The following is a 12,395-nucleotide window of genomic DNA, read 5'->3' as shown; positions in this document are numbered from 1 at the left end:
ATATGTTGTTGGGTGTAACTCAGAATAATAATAATCCCACTGGATTTGAACTGAAGACATGCACGGCGCGTGCATGGTTCCATTGGTTTTTGAATTGTTTTCTCGCAAATAAAGGAGCCGTTTGAGTCAAGGATTATATCTTGTGATTCTTAGGCTATAGCTAGTTTGTTTTATGATTTCCCTATTTAAGTCGTTTATGTACGGTCAATTTTCAAGGTTATCAATAAAACTGAAAGCTATTACTATTTGCTTCTCTATTTTGTGTAATTGTGTTTCATTAATATAACTTCTCATCTAGTTATTGTGGTTGTTTGCTGGGAGGAATTTGGCTTGAGAATGGGTTGGGTGGAGTGGAGTGAAGTGTACATGTTATGCTCCTAATATATTGGCAGGTTATGATTATGAATAGAATCTTTTTTATACCGCAAAAGTTGTTAGCCCGTTAATTTGTGTTTGGGCCAGCCCACTTGAGCCTGTGAGTGGTTGCCAACGACGAGTGAAAGAAGATATCATCGTAATATTTGCCGTTCATTCCATCCAATCATATGGCTTGTGATATGCCTCTGATATAGGATATAATGATATATACATCATACATGGAAAGAATCTGAGATCGGCGTGATTTTATCCGTACTACTCAAAAAGTATATGTTGTCACTAATTTTGGGTTTGATGTTGTTATAGTTTGGTTAGAGCATTATCATTCCATTCCCTATCATTATGTGAGGGAAGTTCGCAAATTATAGGGTGAGGTAGTGAGTGATTGTGAGTGTAAATTATAGGGTGGAAAGCGAAATATAGTGATTTTTTGTAAATTTGGGGAAACAGTGTTTGTCCCTATTTATTTTTTAATATTTGTTGGATTGGTTGTGAGCATAAGAGAAAAAAAATTGTAATGATAAACGTATAAAAAATATTATTTAATTAAACAGGAGAGATAAATGTAGTGTTTTTTAGTGCAGTTATAGTTTTATATATACTTCTTCTTTCCGTTTTTGTTTTGACTAACATTTACATTTCTAGATGCTAAACAATTTGTTTTCTAATTATATATAACGTAACAACAATGCCTAAACAACAACCAAGTGCAACGTACATAATATAAAAACTTCTTTTAAGAATATATAGAAATGGTCAAAGTATATGTATATACACTCTTTTTCACGTGTTACCAACTATAGGCTCGGAAAAAAATAACTCGGTTCCAGACCGGTCCTATCCGAATCAGATTTTGATTCTTCAAAACAATTGTACGACACGCTGCAAAACCCAAACCCGTGATAGGCCAAAACCCTTAAAACTTGATCAAATACACGACTGGAACCGATCTTTACCCGACCTGGTTCTTGACTTTTATTGAACGTATTTGAAACGGGTTCATGAAAATACCGCATACACATCTTTTTTCCGTGGGCTCTTATTTTTTAAATCCAGTTCAGATAGGCTTTCGACCACTTTATTCTTTATTCTTCTCATCGAAGCAACAAAAAGAAAAGCCGAAACAAAACCCACGACACTGGTTTTCTTTTTCTTTTAAACCGATCTAAAACAAAACTCAGTCCACAACAGTCGTCGAGCAATGTCAGTGGCACTCGCAACACGGCGACGGCGGCCGTCGGAATCCGATCGGCTGTTGCCGTCAACGTCAACGGACGGTTACACGAAGGTAGATAAGCGGCCGGATGATAAGGCAGCAGCAGAAGAAGCCGCTGAGGTGGAGAAAGGGCTGACGTGGACGTTTCCTATATTTGCCCTAGGGTTGTTTAGGTACATGAGTGCAACCGCCAATATTATTCATGACTGTGATGAGGTGTTCAATTATTGGGAGCCTCTTCATTTCATACTTTACAAATCAGGCTTTCAAACTTGGGAGTACAGGTAATTCATTCTTACTTATCATGTATTTCTCATATTATTATTATTATTATTATTATTATTATGTATTGTTTGTTTGACTCAAATTGAAGAGTTTAATTTAGATTGTTTAGTGACCATGAAATTGCATAAGTTAGGTGACTAGAGGTAGGTTAATCAAGCCAATTGACAGTTGCCACGTGTCAACTGCTTGCTAAAAGCATGGTTGTATAAATCCTTACTACGCGCTGATTAATCGACAGTTAATCCCCGATTAATCGCTAGTCCCTGCCTCACCGCCCGACTAGCAACTAGCGATTACTACAACATTGGCTAAAAGTGAAACTAGGGGTAACTGCATATGCAATAATGTATGCTTAAGGATTAGTGTGTCTTGTTAAGATTTAGCTGTGACATTTATACATGGTTATCAAAGGCGCAAGGTGCTTAAAAGTGAGGGCCCAGCCCATACATAACATAAATGGACGATTTTTAAAGGGATAGTTTAGACGAATTTCAGGCCAATTTTGGATGTTTCAAACCAGTTTGCTCGGAATTTGCAAAATTTTGTTTAAAGTATAGGATTTTACCGGAATCTTGACAGAATTGGACTGGAGTCTGACCGTAATTTCACCTGAAGGTCGCCGGAGGGCCTAGATAGCAGCAAGGCGATTTTCGTGCGCCTTGCTTTGACTGAGGGCCTAGGCATGCACCCGAAGGGCTTTTGACAAAGTAGAATTTACATAATGTTACTAATGAATAATGATCAGATTTTTTTTTCTAGAATATGAAATCCTTTTGATTTTCTGCTTTATGAAATCGTATCTGTGTTTTTTGCAGTTCTGAGTTTGCATTGCGTTCGTACCTGTATCTTCTGTTTCATTATTTGGTGGGCTTGCCGGCTTCAATGTGTTATAATTGGCTTGAAGAGGAAAAGGTACAAATTTCAATACTTGTTCAATTTATGACTTGTACAAGTTTCTTAAGTGTTATGCTCATTAATATAATTGATTTAATTTTGATCTCATTTCAGGTAAGAGTATTTTATGCTGTGAGGATATTTCTAGGCCTTATCTCTGTCATAACCGAAGCTGCTCTGGTGGTAGCAATTTCCAGAAAATATGGAAAACGTCTCGCTTGCTATACACTTGCATTATTATGCTTAACAAGCGGTTGTTTTTTCGCTAGCACAGGTGAGTACTCATCAAACTGCTATAACATTACTTGATGACACATTAATATTTCTTATTAATGTTGATTTACAGGTTTTTTACCGAGCTCGTTTTCAATGTATGCTATTTCGCTATCATCAGCACTGTTTCTTTTTGGTAGGCATGCGACGGCTGTTGCTGTTGCAGCAACTGGTGTGATTCTTGGATGGCCATTTTCAATCCTTGCATTTCTTCCCGTAACAGTTTACTCTCTAATTAGAAGTTTCAAAAGAGCGTTTATTTCAGGAGCACTTATTTCTATTACCCTTTTGGTACGGAATATTCCTTTTTTTGGTACTTGTAATCTGAGGTGTATGGTTATTTGTTCTGAGTTTTTAAAAATTTTATTGGTGTGATTGTATGAAATTATGTACAGGCACTTTCGGTTCTTGTGGACTACCATTATTATGGGAAATGGACATCATCTGTTATGAATTTGTTGATGTATAATGTAGCAGGAGGTGGTGAGAGCCATTTGTATGGAACCGAAGGACCATTATACTACTTGAAAAACGGGTTTAATAATTTCAACTTCGCACTTATTCTTGCACTGCTTTTTGTGGCAACTCTCCCGGTTACAAAAAAGAAGTATACTCCCGACTTGTTAATCGTGGTGTCCCCTGTTTATATCTGGTTGGCTTTCATGTCTTTGCAACCCCACAAAGAAGAAAGGTAGAATTTAGTGAATTAATATTATCGTTCGAAGAGCATATAACAGGGAGTGTCTTAACTTTAACTCTTTGACATGCAGGTTTCTTTATCCTATATACCCTCTTATATGTGTTGCTGCTGCATCTGTCATTGAAGGTTTTCCTGATTTTTTTTATGAACGTTATAGTAACGAACAATCTCTGCTTTACAAGGTAAATCATAACTTCATATTTCATATGTTGTGTATGATGAATTCATTAACAATTAACCTTTTGCATATGCAGATTGCTAAATTTGTAAGACCAGTAGTTCTTGGCTTCATACTATGCCTTTCTCACTCTAGAACATTCTCAATCATAAACGGTTATTCTGCTCCGTTAGAGATTTACAAGCACTTCGAACATCATGATGATGCTGGAACTGGTAAGAACTATCTTGCAGGCGTGTCAAAACTGGTCGGGGTCAGGTTGACTGCTTTGTTGACTTGGCTGTTATGTATGCAGGTGCAGTGGTATGTGTGGGAAGTGAGTGGCATCGGTTTCCGTGTTCGTTTTTTATTCCAGATTATGTGGGTGAAGTTAGGTGGATTGATGATGGTTTCAGGGGTTTACTTCCTTTTCCATTTAATTCAACTTTGGGTGGGACTTCAGCAGCACCATCATATTTTAATAATAAGAACAAGGCATCACCTGATCAATTTGTAAGCTTCTTGTCACTAATTTCCTGTACACGCGCGCGTTCTTGTCGCTAACATAAAACAGGTTTTTATAATTTGTTTTGTTTTAATCTGTCAACAGCTTCAGGATGTGGAAAAATGTGATTTTCTTGTTGAGCTGCAGCTTCAAAGGCCGGTTCTTTCTCGAGGCTCTGACTTGTCAAAATGGGAGGTACTGTTTATTCTCTTAAATTGTTAAAATATAATAGTAACATTTAGTAACAATATTTAAAACATTAATGAATTTAAATCAGAGAAAAGAAGTGTATGTACGTTGACCTGATTTGACCCGACCTATTTTGGCACCTGTAATAATGGGCGTTTGTTTTGTAGGTGGTTGCGGCGTTGCCATATCTAGATAGGGAATTTTCGCCTCCTTTACACAGATCGTTCTTCATACCGTATATGTGGGAAGAGAAAAATACATTTGGGCTTTATAAATTATTGAAGCGACACAAAGAGCAGCAGCTGTAGATTGTGCAAGCAGGTGACCACACAAAAATGAGATTAGATTCTGTTATATTTACTAATTTTAGGATAAACGCTGACCTTCCTGGTTCCTGCAACATGTTGTCTTTTGGTTTTTGTTGAGCCGGACACTGTCTTTATTGTGGATTTTCGTAATATAGTATTTTGTTTTGAAGCCATTTTCGTTAAAAGTACAAGTGAGTATATGCCTGTAATATGCTCAAAGAATATGACGTGAGGCCTTATCATGCTCGATGTGATATTATAGTTTTCAAGTTAGCCCGTACGGTTGGTTACAAGCATTATTTTGTTGGGATTTCCATCCCAACTCTTTTATCAATCGATCTCTCTAGCGAAACATGAAATGAGACCAAGTTGTTGACAAAGTCTTAACACTAAATCATGTGCCAAAGTATTTATCCATAGCACACTAGTGCCTCCTTGTTTCCTTTTATCTTTAACCACAAAATCTGGATTTAATCACTTAATACACTATAACCTAATCTTTTGGTCAACAGTTAGGTTAACAAAAAAATAAACCTTTCTTCTCAATTATAGTATTTTGAATTTTCAATCTCATTTATATTAAATATAATGAAAAAGCATTAAACTTCTTAGCCACACTTTTCAAGCATAACTTCAAAGTCAAAACTTGGATAGTTAGTGAAGAAACACTAACCGGACCCCGGGCAGATTACTGGTAACCTGGGGGTTGGAGAGATGTTTCCCACGAGGGGTTAGACCCTTGGAAGATGGTTCTTCTGATAACCTGCAAAACAGACACCGTGAGCTTGTCACTGAGAAGGGGGGGGGGTTCCTCCTTGTGACCACCCTCCGGCGTGAGAATCAGACTAGATTGCTCTTTAAATATAAAAGTATATTAAGAGATTGCTAGAGCAGATATCAGGTATAATATGATGATATAAGATAATGTAATAAGATATGATAAGATGAGATGGTCATACCATTTGTGGTATTTATAGCCGAAGGTAGGTTTCCAAAGAGGTATGGCCGGCTGCAACAGTATTCCTGTTCCACCAACAGTAGCCTACGCACGTGCCCTGCTGGTAGTTGGTGGGTAGGTAGCGGCTGATAGTGACCAGGCCTGCTGTATACTATTCCTGTTCCACCAACTGACGGCTACGCACGTGGTATGGCAGTAGTTGGTGAGTAGGCAGCGGCTAATAGTGATACAGTACAGGAGCATGCTGCTCGCCATACTGTATCAGTGAGCTGTCGTATCTCTGATCAGATCTTTCGCCCATACCTCGTCAGGTACAGTAAAAGATCCTTCAGTATACGGACTGGCTTATTTGGGCGGGAGTATTCCCCCTCCCGCCTCTGTGCGGGATTGCTCCCGGCTTGGCTCATTCCTTCAGGTGACACTGAATGATCGAGAGCTAAGTGCCTTGTGCGTGTAGCCATGCTGCGCGGGTGGCCTTCCCTAATGGCTTGTATCCGAGGCTGCGGGGACAGGCGGAGTCCTTCACCATTGGGAGGCATTTCCTGCGGGACCAGCTTGCGTACTGCGCGTAAGGACGTCACGTCTCTGAGCATGGTTGGTCCTGCGGATCCAGTTGGTCTCTGCGCAGACGTCCCTGTTTAAGGTGAGTCTTGCGGGTCCAACTGGGCTCTGCTGGGACCTACCTCTTCAAGTCCCCCCAGTCCAATGTTCTTCTCATGAGTGTTTAATAAAGTGAGGTGAACTTTTGGACTTGAGCAAAGGGTTTTGAAAAGGGTTTTGTAAGGTTTTCCATGGGGATTCTTTCCGCGGAAGTCCTTGTCACTTGCAGAAATGCCCGAGTTTCCTGCTTGGTCTTTGGGTATGATGCGGGTAGGTCTGTAACCTCCTCGCAAGTCAGGAGCATTGAGTCCCAGTTGTATGTATTTTCCATGAGGTTTTGGTAGTTTTGAACATAGTGATCAATTATGTTAAGACCACCAATTCCATCTTGGAGCTTCAAACAACGTAGTTCTCGACGTTCCCGCTATGCGGGGATGTTATTTCCGTTTCCGCAAGCATTGCCCAGAAGATCCTTCTTGGTTTCAATTCCCAGCGGAGCGCTAGGTATGTGAAGGGTTTTGCCTTAACACTGTACCTGTGCTCGTCTTACGGTTACTTTACTTCCAAGGTATTCCTGGCGTCAATTCCCTGCGGGTGCTAGGTATGTGAAGGGTTTTGCCTTTACACTGCACCCGCACCCGTCTTATAGTTACTTGGTTGCCGAGGTACTTGGCTTCAATTCCCTGCGGGTGCTAGGTATGTGAAGGGTTTTGCCTTAACACTGTACCCGCATCCGTCTTACGGTTACTTGTTCACCAAGGTTTTCTTGGCTTCAATTCCCTGCGGGTGTTAGGTATGTGAAGGGTTTTGCCTTAACACTGTACCCGCAGCCGTCTTACGGTTATTTGTTTGCCAAGGTTTATTTGGCTTCAATTCCCTGCGGGTGCTAGGTATGTGAAGGGTTTTGCCTTTACACTGTACCCGCATCCGTCTTACGGTTACTTGCTTGCCAAGGGGTAAGGGGTATTTTCCCGCTTACTTTTTAATATTTTCGAATTTTGAATTTTGAAATTCGAAGAGTTGGTGAAAAGATAAGTCCAAACCTCTGAAACGTCGTGCGACGGTTTCTTCTGACTGTGTCAGGACGTGCAGGAAGTTATGGTGACGTGACAGAACATGGTCATTCCAGTCGCTTTTTCAGGCGCGTGGGCGCGATTTTTCGGGCGCGTGGCCGCGAAATCTCTGGCACACGTCCTTTCAACAGCTGTTGCCAGCTTGCTTTTTGCCACGTGTCATAGTTTCATTGCACATTCAATTTCTCTCTCCTCCGCATTAAATTCACCGCATTAATTGCGATTACTATATAAAGGGGGAGAGGGTTATTTGCAATTCACACTTTTCACTCTTCTCTTCATCCTTAAGGCGATTTCCGGCGAATACTCCTTTATTCAATCGAGCATTCTCTCGAAATCGTTCTCTTCTTTCTCTGCAAGATGTCTTCTCGTGATGCTGAAGCTATAGCCGATGACAGGGGTACTGCTGGCGAGTGCCAGTGTGCTCTGCCCGGCGATCAGTACCGGTATGTTGTCAGGAAGTTCATGCTCGATCATCTCGAGCCTGAGTTTCCTGAATCCCACCAGACCGTGTACGATGCCCCCAGAGGCAAGATCGGGGTTTATGCTGCATTTTTTGTCTATGGGAATCTTAGATTTCCATTGACTAAATTTGTTTACCGTGTCCTTGAGAGGCACGGTGTTCATTTGACCGAGCTGCACCCCATGGCGATCGCCAAGATTCGCCATTTTGAGTGGGTGTGCCGGATTTTGGGCATCGAGCCCCATGTGGACCGCCTAATGACCTTCTATACCTGGAGGTGCATCCAGGGGTGGTACACCTTGACGACCCGTATTAAGGGTCTGAAGATTTGCGACACCGAGCGCAGTCTTCGCGCGTGGAAGCAGGAATTCTTCTACATTTCTGCCCGCGCCATCCCCCTTGCCATGAAGTTTAAGAATGGCCAAGCGATACCGAGCCTTCACGCCCCCAACTACCAGGAGGCGGAATGGTTTTCGAAGATATCCCGGATCCAATCTCCGGTTTACCGGTTTGCGGAGTCCGGGATGGTCATGTTAGGGATGAGCCGGGTGTGGAAGGATGCGTCTCAGGTTCCCATCCTTCTCGAATACGGTTTGAACTCTATTCCCTATGGTATGTCTTGTCTTTCTTTTTGATACAAGTTTGTCTTCTAACTGTTTCTTTTCTTTCAGAGGGAAATAATTTGGAGTCGCTTCTGTTCCCGCGGGAAACCGACGGTCCCGCGCGGATGGGTACTCGTGCTCTGGACGAGGGCGAGTTGCCCATCCTGGAGCAAACGGCGGATCGTTTTGTGGAGGTCTATCCGCTGGGCCACGAGATCCTGAGCCACCGGCGGCCAGGTAAGGCGATATTCTTTCCTCAACCCCTTAATGCTGTACCCGCTGTTGGAATTCTTGACCTGTCTTCTTCTGAGGAATCCTCAGATGCTCCTCCACTGGTGCGGAAGAAGAAAGCTGCTGCCGGCGGGAAAGGGAAGGAGAAGGAGAAGACCTCCACGGCTGGTCCGGTGGTTCTATCTGACTCGGAGTCAGATAGTGAAGAGGTGACGGGGAACCCCGTTGGTGAGGAGACCACTGCTCCGGAGGCTACGGCCGTTACCTCCGGAGAACCAACGAAGACGACGGTGACCGGTACCAAAAGGCCGGCTCCATCGGGTTCCTCCCCGCCCGTCCGTACGTTCAGGGTCAAGAAAACCCGTAAGTACAATCATAATGTCTTTGCAGATTTATTACTTCATAAATTTATCTAACACTTTCTTCTTTGTGTAGGAGTGGATGTTGACGCATTCCGGGTTGAAGCGCAGAGGAGTACCCTTCCGCCAATGACGGTAGGCTTGGTCAGCCTACCTGAGGCGTCGACCCAGGTGCCTGCGCCTGCTACCGCTGGTTCAGTTGCTCCCTCTGAGCAGACTGTTCCAGTTGAGATGACGTCACCGCCGGCTGTGAGTGCGATTTTTACAGCATCCTTCACAGAGCCGGCGGTTACTGCTGCTGCCTACGAGGCGGCGACCGCGGCGGCGACCACAACGGCGACCTCGGCGGCTGCCACCATGCCCGCGCCACCGGCACCGATGGCCGGACCATCAGGTACTCGCAGGGCTTCCCGCCGATCTTTGCCACCTTCCCGTCTGCCTGACCTGTTGGATGGATTTCCTTTAGGTTCAGGTGATGGGTTTGGCGGCTATCGGCCTGTCATTGACCCTACAGGTGCGTAGGGTTCCTTTCTTTTTCCCTTGTTTTTTATCATCTTTTCCTTACTGCCTTTGTTTTCTTTTGCAGTGTCGGATTCCAATGAAGTGTATGTTCCGCGATGGAACATACGCCGAGGAACAACCCTTCGCACACCTGTGGAGTGCGTGGACTGGGCTCGCCACGCTGCTCCTCCGGGTGCGTTGGGGGAAGCCATGGTTAGCTACCAGGAGGGTAGGCTAACTAATGAGCTTCGGGTTCTCCAGGCCCGGATGCAGCCGCGCGTCGAGCTGCTTTGTCGTGAAAACGACAAGTTGAAAGCAGCTCGCGCCAAGGACATATCTGAGGCGCGTGCTCTTCGGGAGGAGAACCAACAGCTGGCGGCAGCTGCCGCCGACAAGGAGAAGGCCTTCAAGGCTCTCGAGGTTGAAGTTCAGGCGCGACTCGAGGCCCGCTCCAAGGCTGCCCAAGCTGTGAATGAACAACTTCGGCTGGCCAGGGAGACTGCGCGAAACGCAACCGAGAGGGCTGCCAAGGCTGAAGCCGTTGCTGAGCCTTTGCGTGTGGAGAATGAGGAGCTGAAAGGCAAATTAGAGGCTCTCCAACGCGCTCATGATGCCTTGGCAATGGAAGATGCCAAGAAACTCCAGGAAATCCTGGACCAGAGGGGGGTGCTTGACCAGACCCAGCGGAAGCTTAAGGGCGTCGAAGAGGCTGCCGCAAAGGAAGTTTTACTTGCCAACCTTAATAAGAGCGAAGCCGAACGCGCCCATAACGAAGCTCAAGCTGCCCTCCAATGGCTTCTTCGAGAAGCGTTGCCTCAGGTAATACTTATGTTTAGTTTTATCTTCACGCTTTTCTTTTGTAAGAAAAGGTTCTAATACTTGTGTTTTCTTTGTAGGTTGTGCGTCGGGTCTTTTCAGAGACCTCTTACGATGATGCTATGACCGCAGCCCTCAACGCTTCTCATGAGGATGGGGAAAAGGCCGGCTTCTTGCTTGGTCTAGGGTTTGTTGAGAAAGGCGTCCCGCCTTCCAACTTCCCTTTGTTCAATGTGGATACCGAAGCCATTTATGACCAAGCATTGAACCAATACGCCGCCTTCCCGCATCCAGTGGTGGAGAAGGTGGACGAAGTAGCTGCTGCTGATGATGGGTTAGCTGTCCTCAAAGCGTTCCTCGAACCACCCCGTTCTTCTGATGGAGCGGGTCCAAGTGGAAGCGGCCCTGAAGCTTGATCCTGAAGATCCCTTCCCATTGCTAACATAGACTTGTATAGTTTTATTCTTTTGGGCGGGTAGTTACCCGGCCATTCTTGTAATAGTTAATTTGTGAAATATAAATCTTTTTGCGTATAAGATTGTTATTTCCTTCTTTGGGTTCCTTGCTTTATAAACTTATGACTTGCATACTTAGTTTAAATTAGCAATTTTCCAAGTGTTTAGAATAAGAACCTTTGAACGTGGTTGATAGTGGGTTAAAGTTTCGCTTCCTCCTTCGTGATTGTGCGGGTAGAACCGTCACTTGCACTTGGTAGGATGGCTAAACTTTAACTTATATCTGACCTGCGTGTAGGTTTTCCTTTTCGAAATTTCTAAGGCATTAAGATAAGTTGACCTTTGAACGTGGTTGATAACAGGAAGTCTTGCTTCCTCTTTCGTGATTGTGCGGGTAGAGCCGTCACTTGCACTTAGTAGGATGGCAAAACTTTACCCTTATCTGACCTGCGTGTAGGTTTTTCTTACCTTTTGAGGATAAGTTAACCTTTGAACGTGGTTGATAATAGGTGTGAAGTTTTGCTTCCTCTTTCGTGATTGTGCGGGTAGAACCGTCACTTGCACTTAGTAGGATGGCAAAACTTTACCCTTATCTGACCTGCGTGTAGGTTTTTCTTACCTTTTGAGGATAAGTTAACCTTTGAACGTGGTTGATAATAGGTGTGAAGTTTTGCTTCCTCTTTCGTGATTGTGCGGGTAGAACCGTCACTTGCACTTAGTAGGATGGCAAAACTTTACCCTTATCTGACCTGCGTGAAGGTTTGTCACGTTGCTGGGTTCGTGCGGGTAGGACCGCCTTCCCATGCAATGACGACGTAATTATGCGGTGAAAACCGGCATATTAGTTCAGAAAAGTATCAATGTAAAATCATCAGCTTCGGTGTTCTTAAAGAGAATCATTTCCATTAGAAGTGGCTCTTGGCCTTTTCTTTACAAATTGGAATTGATTTACATGCAGACTGTGTAAATGAGCTCCCTTCCTTGTTGGGATGGGAGTGCCATCGAGCCGATACGCACCTGGTTCGGGATCTCGTTCTTTACGCAGCATGTAGTCTCGATTTTGAAGCTGGAATTGATTCGTGTTTTCCCCAGCTGGGGTTCTATACGCACTCGCCTGCTCAGCCTTTATTACGCCACGAGGTGCGCGAGCGTCCCATCTCTGACAAATGCTTCGACCATGTCTTTTACATCTATGCATTCTTCAGTGTTGTGGCCCTTTGTCTTGTGAAAGTCACAGTATTTGCTCCGATCAGCATCGTGACGATGTCGGATTATTGGAGGCTTTGGCCATGGGAGCTCTTCAGTGGCGAATATCTCAGTGACGCTTTTGGTGAGTGGCGTCCATCTGGAGTTCCGGTGCGACTGTACATTATCCCTTCCGTCCAACCGATGTTGCAAGCCGGATGAGGTGTCAAAGTTTACCCTTGACTGC

At 44.1% G+C, this 12,395-nt stretch overlaps 1 protein-coding gene across 1 annotated transcript; it reads left to right on the top strand.

Moving 5' to 3' along the window:
* The first annotated feature begins 1,505 nt into the window (after positions 1–1,505).
* Positions 1,506–5,296, top strand: LOC143583574 (alpha-1,2-mannosyltransferase ALG9-like). The gene is made up of 10 exons (XM_077065853.1): positions 1,506–1,878; positions 2,695–2,791; positions 2,888–3,047; positions 3,120–3,337; positions 3,442–3,737; positions 3,817–3,928; positions 4,001–4,139; positions 4,220–4,416; positions 4,514–4,603; positions 4,765–5,296. Exons 1-10 carry the CDS (start codon positions 1,580–1,582, stop codon positions 4,903–4,905), a joined length of 1,749 nt encoding a protein of 582 aa, XP_076921968.1. The 5' UTR covers positions 1,506–1,579; the 3' UTR covers positions 4,906–5,296.
* The last annotated feature ends 7,099 nt before the right edge of the window (positions 5,297–12,395 follow it).

Source organism: Bidens hawaiensis, unplaced genomic scaffold (assembly GCF_021521415.1).
Source record: "Bidens hawaiensis isolate Kalapana, Puna unplaced genomic scaffold, B.hawaiensis_p1.1 tig00032459_1, whole genome shotgun sequence".
NCBI lineage: Eukaryota > Viridiplantae > Streptophyta > Magnoliopsida > Asterales > Asteraceae > Bidens > Bidens hawaiensis.
Note: the sequence above shows the minus strand (reverse complement) of the source record. Positions and strands in the feature narration are given on the sequence as shown.